The following is a 15,957-nucleotide window of genomic DNA, read 5'->3' as shown; positions in this document are numbered from 1 at the left end:
GAAATGCCCGTCATTTTTCTCATCTTTGCTAGAAGGGAAGCAATAGATTCTGTCTGAGGTTAAAATGTAGAACTTTTTAAATGACTCTACATTCTTAAAAGGTGTTTTTTAGATTTTATTTATTTATTTTTAGAGAGGGAAGGGAGGGAGAGAGAGAGAGAGAAACATCAATGTGCAGTTGCTGGGGGTCATGGCCCGCAACCCAGGCATGTACCCTGACTGGGAATCGAACCTGCGACGCTTTGGTTTGCAGCCTGTGCTCAATCCACTGAGCTATGCCAGCCAGGGCTTACAGTCTTAAAAGTTTTAATAAAATTTTTCTTGTTTATGTAGACTCAAGAATTATTATCTTTTATGATAATGAAATATTTAACAAAACATCAGTGAGTCTTTAGTTTTTTATTTTTGTCTAAAACTAAACTATTTTCAAATAAAACAAATTAAATACTTTTTATTAAATACTTTTAAAGCATTATAATTACATATAGGATTTCTGAAATTACTGTTGTCTTTTTTATGCTCTATCTATATACAGAAGGTGTCGAAAGCATGCTTGCCAAGTGTTACCGATGGTTTTTCTGGATGGTGGGATTTGGGATAATTTTAAAGCCATTTTTTGTACTTTCCTTCTTTGCTTTACTTTCTACAATAAGTTGCACCATTTTTACACAATTAATAGATTGATTGTTTGAAAATTTTTAAATAATATCTGAATAAAGCCATTTTAATTTTACTACTAAAGTAGCGAGCACAGGTATTTCAATAATATCTACAACAAAACAAATGTTTATGAGCTGAGCCTTATTCATATTCTTTGCTGGTGACTCAATTGGGCATTGTTGAGAATCCTTTTGGGTTTTTTATGTTATTGTAGAGGATAATTGAATTCATATCACATGAGTAGTTTTCTATATCAGTCAAGATTGTGTGGTTCCAAGTAACAGGAATCAACAGAGGTTACTTTAAGTGAAAAAAATAATCAAGAACAAAAGCAAAGAAAGTACTGGAAAAAAGAAATAACTCCCAGAATCAAAGACAAAGCTAAATTAAATAAGGTAGTGTGTGGGAAGGATAAGAATATGGGATCCTTAGTGAACTGAGGCTAATGGGAGTCTCTTTAGTGAACCTCCCCCAGGACAGATCGTCCCCTACTGTTTTGCCTCCTAAGTCATTCCAGGCAGAATTCAGATGTCTGTGGGTGTGTGTAGTCAGGTTTGGGACTTGTGCCCACCTGCCACCTGTGGAAGGGAAGGAAGTAGTAACCTTTGGTCACAGTCTCCCAAACTAAGGAAAATTTAGTTTGTTTCTGGGAGGTGGGAATGGATGCTGGGGAGGTAAAAGCTATGGATGCCCCCTAGCTTTGCCTCACTTTAAACTTGCAGTCAAGTAAGCCTCTCTCCCACTTAGCATGCCCCTGAGGAATTAGCTGATTTAGTTTCTTTATCAGATCTGTTCTTTCATTCCTTTCAAAGTAATTACAGGCTGCTTCTTCCCTGTCTCCTGACACTGATTATTAGCTGAAGCTAATTCATCAGCTAGATATAGGTGAAACACCTTTAGCTATCTTTTAGAAAAAGCTTAGTAAATTATTTGTCATTCTCCCACCCAAGAAATGTTCTCCCTATAAGTAAAAGTTTATTAGATACTGTGAGAGGTCTTTGGGTTCAGCCATTTTCTGTCCCAGCTATAATTAGAAAGCTAGACAAATTGTATTAACTCCCAGGAAAAAAATCCACACACATACTCTTTTTAATAAATCCAATTTACTCTATTTGCTTGGTATTAACAACTGTTAATGTTATGTCCAAATTCCTCTCCTTCCTTGTTTAAAAGGACTATATCTCTACAGCCAGTACATACAAATGGATAGTTAATTACTCAGCACAGAGGGTTATGTGATTCATCACGGCAATGTGGAAGTGACTGTTGCCAATTGTCAGCTTTTCCCAAACTATGTGGTGTTATATGGTTTATGTTCTAATCAATAGTGGCAAAGATCCAGAAAGAAATATACTTAGATGTCAGGGACTCATTAAACGGATCAGTCTGTGGTCCTTTGTCAGTGATCTCCAACCCAGCTATGTATCAAAATCACTTGATGTCATTAAAAAAAAAAGGTAAGAAAAAGATGCAGCCTCCATTTACCTCCAAAACCACTGAATCAGAATATTCTGGTTTAGATTGGAAACAAATTCAGGATTTTTCAGGGCCTAGGGTTTATACAGTTTCAGGTCTCTATTTGAGAAAATGAAAACAAAAGTGTTTTTTTACAGATTTTATAAAAATATATTATTATGTGAATACACTTCTAGGACCCGGACCCTTGGAAACATCCATACTAATGCTGGACCCTGAGGCTTAACCTTCATTAGCTTCAGGGTAAGTCTGCCTGTTGGTCAGAGCCGAGGAAAGATGCGTGTTCGTGTGTCATGTCTGTGTATATGTGCAGATCTGAGCACGTATACTTGTGTTCACAGTTCAAGCTCCCGGGAGAGACGATGCAAACTGGGCCTGTCCCTTCTCCCTGGAAAACAAAAAGAATATGTAAAGTTTAGTGTTGTCTAAATTTTAATCTAGTTATCCACTAAACTTTAAAATCTCAAATACAAATACTTTCATTTTAATGTTTTTATTTCCTTTGCCCTTCTTTCATTTTCCTTTTGCATGTGGGCAGAAAGTCCCATAAGCAAAAATTATCACCAGAGTCTAAACTAATCCAGGCTCCCGACAACAACCCCTGACTTACAACTGCTCTGGTTACAGTTAGGGAGGAAAAACAGCTCAACTTTCTGCATGTAATTTTAGTTTGCAAATAGCTTTATGCCTTTTTTCACATGATTTCACATGACTTTAGGTATTGAATTTTGGCACCAGCAAATGTGTGTTAGTCTTGAGGAGCATGGGATTAAAGAGAAACCCCACTGTAGGAAATGTCGAGTTCTTCACATCACTCAGGTGAAATTGAGTGATCTGTCCCACAGCACCTTTCTGAAAACTTATTTTTAATCCTTTGTAGAAGTTAAGCATGCCTAGTGTTGAATTTCTTAATACACAACATATAAGAAAAATATATATTCCCTATAATCTCTCCAAAGATAACCTAGAGTCATCACAGTGATTGACACAATGTAGCTTACTCAGTAAATATGTTTAGAATAAAAGAATGAATGTGAATTCTAGAGAACACAAACAAAACCCTTTATGACCATTTTTCCCTAAGTACTTATAATTGTGGTACCTAAGATACATGTGTTTAAGTGAACACATATTGAATAATAACAAGTAAAGGCCCAGTGCTAGAAAATGATAATATAAAGATGAATGAAAGTGGTCTTTGCCCCCACTCAGTGGAATTTATGTCCAGTAGAAGAAACTAATATATTCCTGCCAGTACAAGGACACTGAGACATGCAAGGGTACAAGAGCCTCTATGGAAAATCTCATGTAGGAAATTTCTTTCAAAGCTAAGTGCCAAAAAAATATTTCTTTTTCTCTTGTCATCCTTGATTCTTCTCTTTCTCTCAAGCTACATCTGGTCTCCTAGCAAATATTGTTGTTCCTGTTTTGAAAACCTGTTCATAGTTCTACTCCTTCTCTCCTTCCTTATAATGAAGCCTAGGACCAAGCCTTGTACTTGTTATCCAGATAATTGCAGTGGACTGCTTATCAGTGTCCCTGCTTTTGTTCTTGCCCCTTCCAGTTTATTCTCAGCCCAGAAGCCGAGAAGTACGTTGACAATTTAAATCAGGTTGTATCACACGTCTGCCTGCAAATCTCCAGTGGATTCCCATTTCATTTAGAGCAAGGGTGTCAAACTCGTTCTCAGTAGGGGTCACATCAGCCTCGCAGTTGCCTTGAAAGGGCCAAATGTAATTTTAGGACTGTATAAATGTGACTATTCCTTAACTAGGGGCCAGGAGCTCGGCACTGCCACCAAGTAGAAATAAGATGGAGGGCCAGATTCAGCCCGAGGGCCTTACGTTTGCCACCTGTGGTTTAGAGTGAAACCCATTGTCATTCACTTGGCTTATAGCATTATTTTGTCCATTCCCTTTCCTATTAATTTTCACACTCTCAAATTCGCTTATCATTCTCTTGCTCCTTTGCTCCTTCTAGAACAAGCCAGCAACCATCCTACCTCATAGTCTTGGCACTAGGTTTTCGCTGCACAGAATGTCTTTTCCTTACAAACCTACATGACTTGCTCCCCTGCCCCTATAGATCATTGTTCAAATGCCACTTTCTCTATCAAGCCTTTCCTGCCCACCCTAATTAAAATGACAGGAATCTCATCCCTGGTTCCTGCTTTATTTTTCTCCAAATCATTATTACCATCCAAAAAATGATATATTCTAATTATTTATTTGTATTTGTATTTGTAACCTAAACTCCATGAAGGCGGGGATTAGATCTTTTTATTCCCAACTCCTAACATTCCCTGGTTCATAGGTACTCAATTAGTATTTGTTGAAAGAAATTAGAGATAATATATTCACTCTGCTGACATCCACATGTTTTTTTCCTCTTCCTGCGGTTTCTTTCCCTTTCAATATGGAGATACTTTTACAGTGTTACCGGGCAGTCTGACAGCATCATAGGTTGTCACCAATGTCGATGTCTTAAGTGGAAGTCGCTGAAATTGCATCCTACTCTGCTGGACACTGGGTTGGACGGGTGCTTATACCTGGTGCCTGCTGGAAACATGCTTTGTCTCTGTGGTGGTCTGGAAAATGCAGTTCAGAAAGGTGGGAAAGCAGATATATGGCAAAGACCCTAATGTTCTTTTCCATGTCCATGGACCAACATATTTAAGCCCAGAAGTCACTTCTCATAAAGTGAGGAAATTTAATGTCAGGGTTTTGAAAAGGATAGCGAATTCTTAGGTAAGTAATATACAATGCTCGTATGTATTTATGCAGACTATAATGAAAAGGAATCATCGAACCAGGGATTAAGGTTCTCTGCTGATGTTAGAGTAGTAAGGCTTTTTCTTCCTTATCTTGCATTCTAAAATTTAATGAGGGGACTGACAGGGGAACCATCCCACTCATAGGGCTGATTACCACCAAACACAGCACCACTGAAACCAGAGCAGAGGATCAAATTCCTGTTAAACCAAGGTTAGTTCTAGTTACATCCCTTGTTCACTACATTTTCGGAAGTCAGAAAGAGTTTCTACTTACCCAATCAGATTTGTCTTTTCACTATTAAAATGAAAATAATTAGGAAGGGACAAAGGAAGGAAAATACTTATCTTTGCTCATGGTACATTAAAAGAACTTTTTAAAAATTCCTTCACTTGAACTCTTACTTTTCCACCAACTTGTTTATGTCCTAGAAAGGAAAGCAGATGAAGCCTATAAATAATGCATACATTTCCGTTTCAGGATATGTATAGGGCAGAAGAGCATCCTTCCTAAAGGTCAAGGGCCACGGCCAGCTTGCTCCCGTTGTGAGTCAGTACTTGCATGCAGTAAGCTGAGTGTGTGGAACGAATGCCCTTGCGTGCAGCATCTTGAACATTCCTGCACAACCCAAAGCTTCACTGTAATGTTAGCCACCATTGTTGGATAATTTTTGCTTATTATGTTTATTTTTCACTTGATTTTCAGAAATTTAGAATTCCCAAATACAGCATACTCCATAGTCTGAAATTTTCACATGTAAATGAGCAGTTTGGAATGTTTTTTCTGTTTTTTGTCTTGAATTTACTTTCTTATTTTAAGAAACTTTAACACTTTTTGTGTCTTCAAGGGATATGCTGTTTATTTTATTGGTACTTTCCTTTAAATTACATGAAAAATTATCTGTTGTCTAGAAAGCTGTTCTTTGCTATATGGTCTAATAATAGAAAAATTACCTATGTTCCTTTTCTTCTTCATAAGTTTAATTTTTATTTGTTTTCTTATATTGATTCCAGAGAGAGAAAGGGAGAGAGAAAGAGAGGGAGAGAAACACTTATGTGAGAAAGAAACATCCATCTGTTACCTCTTGCACACTCCCAGACTGAGGACCAAACCCACAACCCCAGCATGTGCTCTGACCAGGAATTGAACTCCTGACCTTTTCATTTGCAAGACAACACCCAACCAACTGAGCCACTCCAGCCAGGGCTTCATCAGTTTAACTTAATAGCTATCTGTAGTCAGTGAGCTATGATTTACAAGTAACCTATGACACCATTAAAATATGCTCAATATCATTAATCATTAGGGAAATGAAAATTAAAATCCACAATGAGGTACCATTGTACATGCACTAGAATGGGGTTAATCAAAGAGACAGATAGTACCGAGTATTGGCAAGGATGTGGACACGCTGGAATCTTTATACATAGCTGGTAGGGATGTAAAATGTAGGTATAGCCACTTTGAAAAACATTTGGCAGTTTCTTAAGAAGTTGAACATACACTTAAACCATACAACCCGGAAATCCCACTCTTAAGTATTAACCCAAGTGAAATGCAAACATATATCCATACAAAGACATGTATGTCAATGTTCATAGCAGCATTACACATAGTGTCTAAAAACTTCATTTCAAAAATAAGAATACTAACCTGTGTGTCAGCACAGTGGTCACCCTTTCAGGGGAATAGTAGTGACTCCAGTGGGGGTGACTCAAGTGGAGGATGAGAGGGCCTTGTGAGTGCTGGTTCTGCCCTGTTTCTGGTCTGGATACCAACTGGAACACAGCTGTGCTGGTTTCATCAAAATTCATCAAGTAGTACCTTCGGGATTTGTGTAAACTTTTGCATGTATGTTATACTTCCAAAAAATCCATGAAAACTGTACAAACTTGAGTGGCACTTGATTTTCAGAGATTGAGGGTTCCTAGGAAAGCATTCTTCATATTTGCTGCTTTAAAGACTTTACAGTCTAGTAGCAAGACAGGCATGTTGATAAATAGTTCTGATGTGAAACAAACTCTAATAAGTACTACATTAGAAACATAAATAAATGCAATGAACTAAAAAAAGTGTTTATAAAAAGGAACAACCTGGAAAAATATTACAGAGTGGAATCACTGTTGAGTTTACCACATAATAATAGGAGAAATATAATACTGTATAAAAACAAAAGGAAGGGATATAAATTAGAAATAAAGAGATTAAAAAATATTGGGTTATATACAAAAAGTCACTAGTGTTTGAGAGGCAGAGCTGTTTTATAGTATCAGAACACATGAGCTAATTATGTCCTTAAAAAATGACTTCTTTTGTTTTTAGTTGACTGACTTTGCCCGAGTTGTAGGTTATTCCGTGCCAGTGGTTCTTGGCCCTGGCTGCACAGCAGGATCACAGGAGCTTTCATGGCTTCTCCAGATCAGACTCTGGAGGTGGGACTCGGGCAGCTAGGCACCTGTGATTCTCCTGAACTACTAGGGCCAGGAACCTCTGCTGTAGTCCCTGTGGGGTGGAGGAGGACTCGCAGGGACCATCACACAACAACAAATGTCTCTGAAAGTGTCAGTTCTTTGTTTTTGGAGCTTCTGTGATTTCCACAAAGAAGAGCACTTTTCATATTTGTCTCTTTGTATTCGTGCCAAGAAATTTCTTTGCAAGTGGCTTTTATCCAAGTATTACATGAACGATGTTAATCCTCCTGTTAAATTTTAACCCTAGTTCTTTCAAGCACTAGGGCATTTCTTCTGATTTTATCATGGGTACATAGATCCATAGCGAAAGATAGAACTGGAAAGGACAAAATGACACATGTAGGTCACTTGTTAATGCACTCGTATGACTAATCTTCCTATGAGGGAAAAATGTATCTTTAGTCCTAACATTTATTTAAATATATAAATATATATATGTGTATATATGTATATATGTATATATATACATATATGTATATATGTATATATATACATATATATATGTATATCAGATCTTTCAGTGTAAAAATAATACCTGCTTTCACTTATAAAATTTTAGTCCTGTACTTATTTCATCCACTATCTGTTATTAGCTTATCTATGTTTCATTCTCTTTGTTTTGAAATAATTTTAGCCCTGGCTGGTGGCTCAGTTGGTTGGAGTGCAGTCCCATACACCAAATGTTTGCAGGTTTGATTCCCAGTTAGGGCACATACCTAAGTTGCGGATTTGATCCCTGGTCAGAGCGTGTACAGGAGGCAGCCGATCAATGGATTGATGTTTCTCTCTCACATTGATGTTCCTCGCCCCACTCCTCTCGTCTCCCTTTCCCTCTTCTCCACTCCTCCTTTCTCCCTTCCTCTCTCTATAAGAGCAATAAAAACATATCCTCTGGTGAGGATTAAAAAAAATAATAGTGATATAGTCAACAACCTCTAGTGTTGCAACTTACATAACCATAGAATGATTATCAAACTAGGGAATTAACATTGAAACAATAAGATTAACTAACTATAAATCTTGCTTGAATTTCACTAGCTTTTTCTCTAATTTCCTTGTCCTCCCCAGGATCCAGTCCCGGATACTACAGTACTTTATGTTTAGTTGTCATGTCTCTGTAGACTCCTTCAGTCTGTCACACTTCCTCATTCTCTTTTTATGTTCCATCACTTTGACCCTTTTGATGAGTACTGGTGACTTATTTTATATGTTTCTCAGTTTAGGTTTGTGTGATGTGTTCTTATGAGTAAATTGAAAGTATTCATTTTGGCATATATGTGTTGTTACTGCTAATGTTAACCTTGGTCATTTGGTAACGTGGTGTCTTCTGGGTCTCTCCACTATAAAGGTAGGATTTTTGAAAACTGTTAAATATCTTTAGCACTCTGCCCATATTCTGTTTTTCCTCAAACTTTCACCAACAGATTTAGCATCCATTGGTAGATCTTGCTTGTAACAGTTATTACTGTGATTTTTGCCTGATGATTTTATTTCCCTCATTCCATATTTTTAATTAATTTATTTTTTTTAGAGAGAGGGGACAGGAGGGAGAGAGAGAGAAACATGTGGCCCCCTCTGGGGACCTGGCCCACAACCCAGGCCTTTGCCCTGACTGGGAATCGAATCAGTGACTGTTTGGTTCACAGCCCACACTCAGTCCACTGAGCTACACCAGCCAGGGCTCATTTCTTACATATTTAATTGGAATTCTTCTGTAAGGAAGAGCTGCTATTGCTTGGCTATTTATTTATTTGATCATTTATATCAGTGTGGATTTATAGATGCTTTTTTAATTTTTTGAATTATAATACAGTACTATCATTATTTTATACTCAGTTGTTCCAGATGTGGCCATTGGCAGCTCTTCCAATTGGATCCAGTGGCCTTTTAACATACCCTCCTTCCTTTTTAGCACTTTTTTCCTGAGATCACAAGATTTTCCAGACTCATCTTGTATTTTTTTCTGCACCAGACCTGGAATCAACAATTCCTCTAAGGAGCCCTGATCTTTATTGGAGAATGTTTTGAAACCAAGATCTGGGTGCTAGTAAATCATTGCTTGTGGGGTGTCATTGCTCTAGTCCCTCTAAGCAGAAAAAGCTAGGAATATAAGTATGTATACTAAGCCATGCATGCATGTACATCATATTTATTGATTATTTCCATATCTGTTATGTGTGTGTGCATATTAAAACATTTAAGTACCTCTGATTTCAGTTCCATACCACAAGATTCCTTACAAGCTTCTCTTTTCTTATTTGTAACTTATTTCTGTGAAAGACTGGCTCTCAGTATTTACAATCCTAGATTACACATAAAGTAGTTACTAAACTGCTTACTCATACCCCTGTGGGAAATAGATTCACTAACTAGAGTACAGCATTTGCTGACAGTTCTTTTTGGTTTTTCACTTTATAATATCTAGTCAAAATTATGTTTTCCAAAGCAACTTAATTCCCATCCCTTTCAGTGTGGTTACATTATTTGGCAGGTTCATGCTGTTCATTTGTAATACAATTAGGATTTATTTGTTTGTCATATTCCACTTCAGGTGCCCGCACATTCTAGCTGGCTTTAGTTCTCTTTATTTTGGGAGGTATGTAAAGCATTCCTGTGGTTCGGAGGGTAAAAGCTGTAGCCAAAGAGATATTTCAAGAAATGCCTGTCCTTCCTCACCTTTCATCTCTGCATTTTGTGCTCTTTTCTTTCTTCTGTTTCCCCACCAACCCCTATAGTGAAATGTTCTCTGTATTTTCTGGTTTATCTTTCCTGTATTCCTTTTTCACAAATGAGCAGATTCATGGTTTTTTATTGTATTCCCTTTTATACAGTGGTGGCACACCATATAAGTAAGCTCTTTTGCACTTTGCTTTCTTCACTGAATGATTTGGAAGTTCCTAGTGACCTAACCCCTTTTTTTTTTTTAGCTGCTTAGTGTTTAGCTGTGAGAATGGAGCATAGTTTATTTAACCACTCTCCTATTATGGGCATTAAGGCTGTTTCTAGTATTTTGCAAGTACAATCAATGCTTCAATGAACAAACTTGTATATATGAGATTTTGTTTAAATAGAAGTGTATTTTTGGGGTAGATTCCTAGATGGGATTTCTTAGTCAAAACTAAGTGTACCTGTGCTCGTGTCTTTCAGTCACTCCCCATAACTATGGAAATGCCTTGTAGTGGGTTCATCTAGGTCCTTTCTTGATCATCATATAAGTTACTGAATCACAGCTTTTAATTTGTGTAACTTTTTAAAATTTAACTTTACTAGTTGAACTTAGCACATAAAAAGTTTATTAAAATTGCATGGGGATTAGGAAGTAGTCTTGCATAATTTATCCCTTTTCAATGCTTAATAAATATCATTGCAATGTGTCAACAGCCTCTAATGAAGGTAGTAATCACATACACATTTACAGCCCTATCATCCCACATTCAGTCTGCAGGTTCAGTGAACACTGATGGAAAGTAGGCAGTTCAAGAACTCTAGCAGTGACATAATGACTGAGTACTTACATAATGCTCTCATTTGCCCAGAGCTTTTTGTTTTTCAAAACTCTTTCAAGTTTTTTCATTTAATATCAACTGCACTCTGTAGAATGCTTTGGGGCAATATCAAATAAATCATGACATTATGTAGTGCAAAGCCCCTTACATGTATTATCTCATTTGAACCTCACACCAACACTATGAAGTGGGCAGGACATGGAGTCAACATCCCTACTGTCCAGGTGATGAAGCTGAGACTCAGAAATGTTAAATGTCATCCTGAGGTCAGACATCTCCTGCACTGTATGGCCACAAGAGAATTTGAAACTGCACTACACATTTCACAGCTAGCTCATGAAGAACAATGAAAAAATATCCAAAGATAGGATATAGTCACAGAGAGGTAAAATTACTCAGTATGCATTTTAGAATTTAAAGATTCTATCAGAATCTTACAATTATCAAGTAACTACTTGGCTGCTTATAAGCTGTAATGTTTCACTCCAGAACTGTGGTAAAGGGAAATACTTCCTCACCATACATAGTCTCCTCTCCCACCCTGGGTGCTGCTGCTGTTGGTAGGATGAGCATCGGCTTCCAAACCAAACTAACTGTCTGAGTGTGCACCCTGGCTCTGCCGCTGATTAGGGATGGGACCTTGGTGAGGTATTTAACCTCAGGTTTTTACCTCCAAAATGGATATGTAAAAATAACCTCATCAGAAACACTTTTCCTCAATACCCCCCATCTACATGTTATTTTTACAGCAATCAGTCCATTTCATTCAGAGCACTTGCTACAATTTAGAGTTATATATACTTTGTTTGTTTCAAATCTATTTTACCCATTAGAAGATAATCTTCATGACATGGAGGATTTTTCTTTGCTACTCTTTGTATCTCCTAGGTGTGCCCCAGTGCTGTTAACCATGAATAAATATTGCTGGAATAAATCTTTCCACTTCCTTGCACTTGTTTTTATTTCTGGCACATAGAAAGACCTGCAGCTCCCCTGTTCTTTCACATCTCTCTACTCTGACACATGCTTTTCCTTAGACCTACACACTTGCCCTTATTCCTTTGTTTTTCTGGAGAATCCTCCAGACATAGTTTAGCCCTTCATGAGAGCTCCCATTATACCTCTCCTCACCTAAAGAGTGAGGGGCTCCAAGGCCTCCTGGGCATGCCTCTACGATTGATCTAAACGTATTAAAGCCACTGATATGTTCAATTAATATTTTCAAGAAACACCTCTGTACTAGGCACATACTAAATGCTGGACATACAGCAGTGAATAGGAGCTATCATTGTAATGGGGGAGGTGGGCCACAAAATAAGTAAGTAAATAAATAAATAAATAACATTTCCAGTAGCAGTAATAAGTGATAGGGTGATCTGTTTTGAGAAGCTGACCTTTCACCTGAGATGTGGAAAGTGAGAGGAGTTAGGCACAGGAAGAGATATGAGCAGTGTGACTGTCTACTCACTTGTTTCTCATTTCTACCCAACCCTTCCACCCCCACACCCTCTCATCTATCCTCTGAGCTCTGAAATCATTCTGTCTCCCGCACCCAGCATGGCCCCCTGTGTCATACACACCACAGTTCCACGCGCTGGCAGTGCAGAGAATTAGAGTTGCAGGGTGCCTGGCCCCATGATTCTGATTTGGTAGGTCTGATATGCATTCAGGGCTGAGAGCCAGCTGTCAGCTTATTATCCATTCCCCCACTTACTGTCTTGTTATACTGGGAAAGTTACTCAATATTTCTGTGATTCAGTTTCCTGATCTTTAATATGGAAATAACAATAAGAGTTCATAACATTGCTGTGAGGATTACATGAGACAATGCACCTAAATTCCTTAGCCCAGTGCCTAGTGCTTGGATAGTCAATAAATACTGGAGAACACTGTAGAGTGAGTGCTTGTTAGGTGTTTATTGAATAAATGAATGAGTTAAGCAATAATATTTCTTACTTTAATAAATAGAATGCCTGATTTATCTTCAGGTGTCTTATTTACTGTTTATTTTAATTTGGACAGAATGAAAATACTGGACACCAGTGATTTTGGTAACTAGAATAAATAGCGGTTCACTCTTCATTTGATTATAAAGCAGCCTTTGAAAACTCAGATTATTTTGTTTACCTTTTTCTAGCTAATACTGAGCTTTCATGTTCTAGCCTCAAACCTCAATAAAAGTGCACAATCTACTGACCTGGGGCCACCCTGCAACTTGTGCTTTGTGGTCTTTTGAAATCACAATTTGAGCACTTTGTACTGAAAAGAATTTCTTTTATGTATCTGCTACTCTATTCATCATAGGAGATCCTCAGGACATCATAACCAATGAAAGTTATGGCAGCACCAGAGATGGCAGCAATTTTCTTAGGTCAGGGACTCCAATGAGCTTAACCTGGGGTACTTCCACTGCACGAAAATGTCATTCAGACCCTTCAGCAAACCTTTGATGGATTCCTCCCTTGCCCTGCCTTGCCTTCTGGGAAAACTAAATACCGAAATAGCATGGGCAAAGATGAGAGCATTTTCAATTAGTGACATGAAGAACTTACAGGAAAAAAAATTCTTTTCTTCCTTTATACCATTTTCATTGGAAAATAGTAGGATCGTGATTATGGTTTTTCTAGGCTTGAAATATCTGTCTTTGATACTTGAATGAATGAGAATGAGTTTTCTAGTTTGAAAAAATCTGAGGTAATTAACGAAGTGATTTTGCCAAGTGTACTTTTCTGTGAGCTGTAAGAGTTAACATTTATTTACATGAGCAATTCACCCTGCGCATACCAATCTAGTCAATCATTTCATCCTATCTTAAAATGAGGAAATAATTAGCAAACAATTTCTCCTTCCTTTTTAATATTTGTTGCATTGTTTTCAGGGTTTTCACTTACATACCAATGCACTGTAAACATATTCTGGATGGAGTTACTGAAATCTGTTTTTCTGCTCCACAAATGTAGAGGCATGCATATCTGTCAAATCAGAAGTCCATAGCAATGAGGCACATTCACCACATTCACTGATTGGTCACTCTGACAGGGGGATGGGTTATGATGAGTGGTGGGTAGTGCACATCCAAGATTATGGGATACATGTCTGCACATTGGTGGTGCTTCAGTGCTAAACAGACAGGAAGAGATGCTTTCATAGTTTTCAGATAACAGGTTTCATTTTGTATGTTAATAGAAGGAAGGTGCTGATACAATGAAGAAATTCACCATAGTAAATACATTCCCTTTACTGCACTCTAACGTGGCACCAATTAAATTTAACTGTATGTATAATGTACTCTTAATTCCTAACAGTCCCATGAAGGACTAATGTGAAAAATATTATATATTCTTACATTTTACAGATGAGAAACAGATGGAAAATTTTATGCCAATTGATGAAGAAATTCATGTGCAGTATAACACACCTCAAAATGGTGTTTATGTGGGTTTTTCTTTTAAAAATTATTAAAGTTGTCATGAGTAAAGTTTAGTTACTACTTGGGGTTTTCTGTAACATTTTATGTGTAATTCATTTTAATTCATTCCGTCTGCAGATACGAATGTTTGAAAGTACAGGTAACCTTGCAAAAAGGAAAACTGATAAAAGGTTGTGAGGTTGTGTTTCAATGAAAGGGAAATTGTGGGGTGATTATTCACCTTGTGAAAGGGTTGGTCATAGGGCAAGCTCTCCTAAAGCATTTTAAATTTAATTGATGTGTAAATAAAGCAGTTATTTACACATCACATTCCAGGAACAAATTTAGTGAGGAAATGGGAGAAATAGTCATAATAAGGCAGAGATCCCTTACACTACTAACGTTAATCCTTGCCTTCTTTCTCCCTGTCCCTTCTTGCAGCACTGATAGCCATCGGGCGGTACAGCATGACAATAGAGACTGTGGATGTTGGATGGTGTAAGGAAATTACAGATCAAGGAGCCACCCTGATTGCACAGAGCAGCAAGTCTCTCAGATATTTGGGGCTGATGAGATGCGATAAAGTAAGAGCTACCTTTCAAGTTTGTTTTCTACAGATCAGTGTGGTTAACAGCTTGGTATCATATTCTCTTTCTATATATATGTATGTATGCATATATGTGTATGTAGGTATATAGATGCACATGCACACATGTACTATTAACAGCTGTACATTGTAAGACACCTGATTCTCTAAACTCTTCTGAGATTATATTTGTATTTCTCCATTTAAAAATGAATTTTGTGCTTAGGCAGAAAGAAAAAGCAATCATACTTACAGTCAACTCCTACCCATAAAATCCATGAACCAAAATTTATGTTTTCATGTCACACTGCAGTGTGCAGAGACTACCAGTGAAATTCTGTTCTGGGTTCCAAGTTTCTTGCAACAGTAAGGTGGAAAGAAAGTGCCAGGTTGTTTTTTCTTGACTTGAAGTTTGCAATTTCAGTGTTCAACATCTATGTATTCTGGTCAGTGTGGGCATGTTATGTGGGAATTTGCATCTTTCCACATTTAACATGCCACTCTTAACATAGGATGAGAAACGGTCCCAGAGGTCACACTGCAGGTCTGTGGAGCTGGCCCAGAGACATGAGCCCAAGTCTGGGAAATTAGGCCACATTTAGTATGGGGACCTTTAAAGATATTTTCCCTGTACCAAATGTCAGAAATAGTTATTTAAACTGTGAAGAGGAGAACATAGAATCTCAGAAAGACCACGCACTGGCTCAAGGCCACTCATCCCAGATCTTGCCCCCAGTCTTGGGAGTTCATGTCCATTGGTTGTGGCACATCCTCGGGGCATCTCCAGGCATAGGGACTGTTTCCTTGGAAAAGATCCACCTCATATACTTGCTCAGAAAATGCTGGCATCTTAATAATGATTTACACATTTGTGCTACTTTTGCAAATGGAGACTTGGAGCCATATCTAGTAAAAGAGAGGAAAACTAAATATGTATGCCCCTCAAAGGACATGCATTTTCTAAATGTAGCAAAAATTGGGGGCAGATAGAAAAATTGCCCAAATCCTTTGTGTGCTTTGTCATTTTTGTTAATTGACCTAGTTTTTTCCTCCAAATGCTTTAAAAATCCCAACTTAT

General features: G+C 37.7%; 1 protein-coding gene across 2 annotated transcripts in view; it reads left to right on the top strand.

The window, feature by feature from the left end:
• FBXL17 (F-box and leucine rich repeat protein 17) overlaps window positions 1–15,957 on the top strand; it is a 470,512-nt gene that overhangs the window by 432,903 nt on the left and 21,652 nt on the right. For both annotated transcript variants that reach the window (XM_045837972.1, XM_045837971.1), the window contains one exon: window positions 14,735–14,877. In XM_045837972.1, the coding sequence (XP_045693928.1) occupies window positions 14,735–14,877 (143 nt within the window). The remainder of the gene's footprint in view (window positions 1–14,734; window positions 14,878–15,957) is intronic.

The sequence above is a fragment of the Phyllostomus hastatus genome, unplaced genomic scaffold (genome assembly GCF_019186645.2).
Source record: "Phyllostomus hastatus isolate PE091 unplaced genomic scaffold, TTU_PhHast_1.1 phas_contig_254, whole genome shotgun sequence".
NCBI lineage: Eukaryota > Metazoa > Chordata > Mammalia > Chiroptera > Phyllostomidae > Phyllostomus > Phyllostomus hastatus.
Note: the sequence above shows the minus strand (reverse complement) of the source record. Positions and strands in the feature narration are given on the sequence as shown.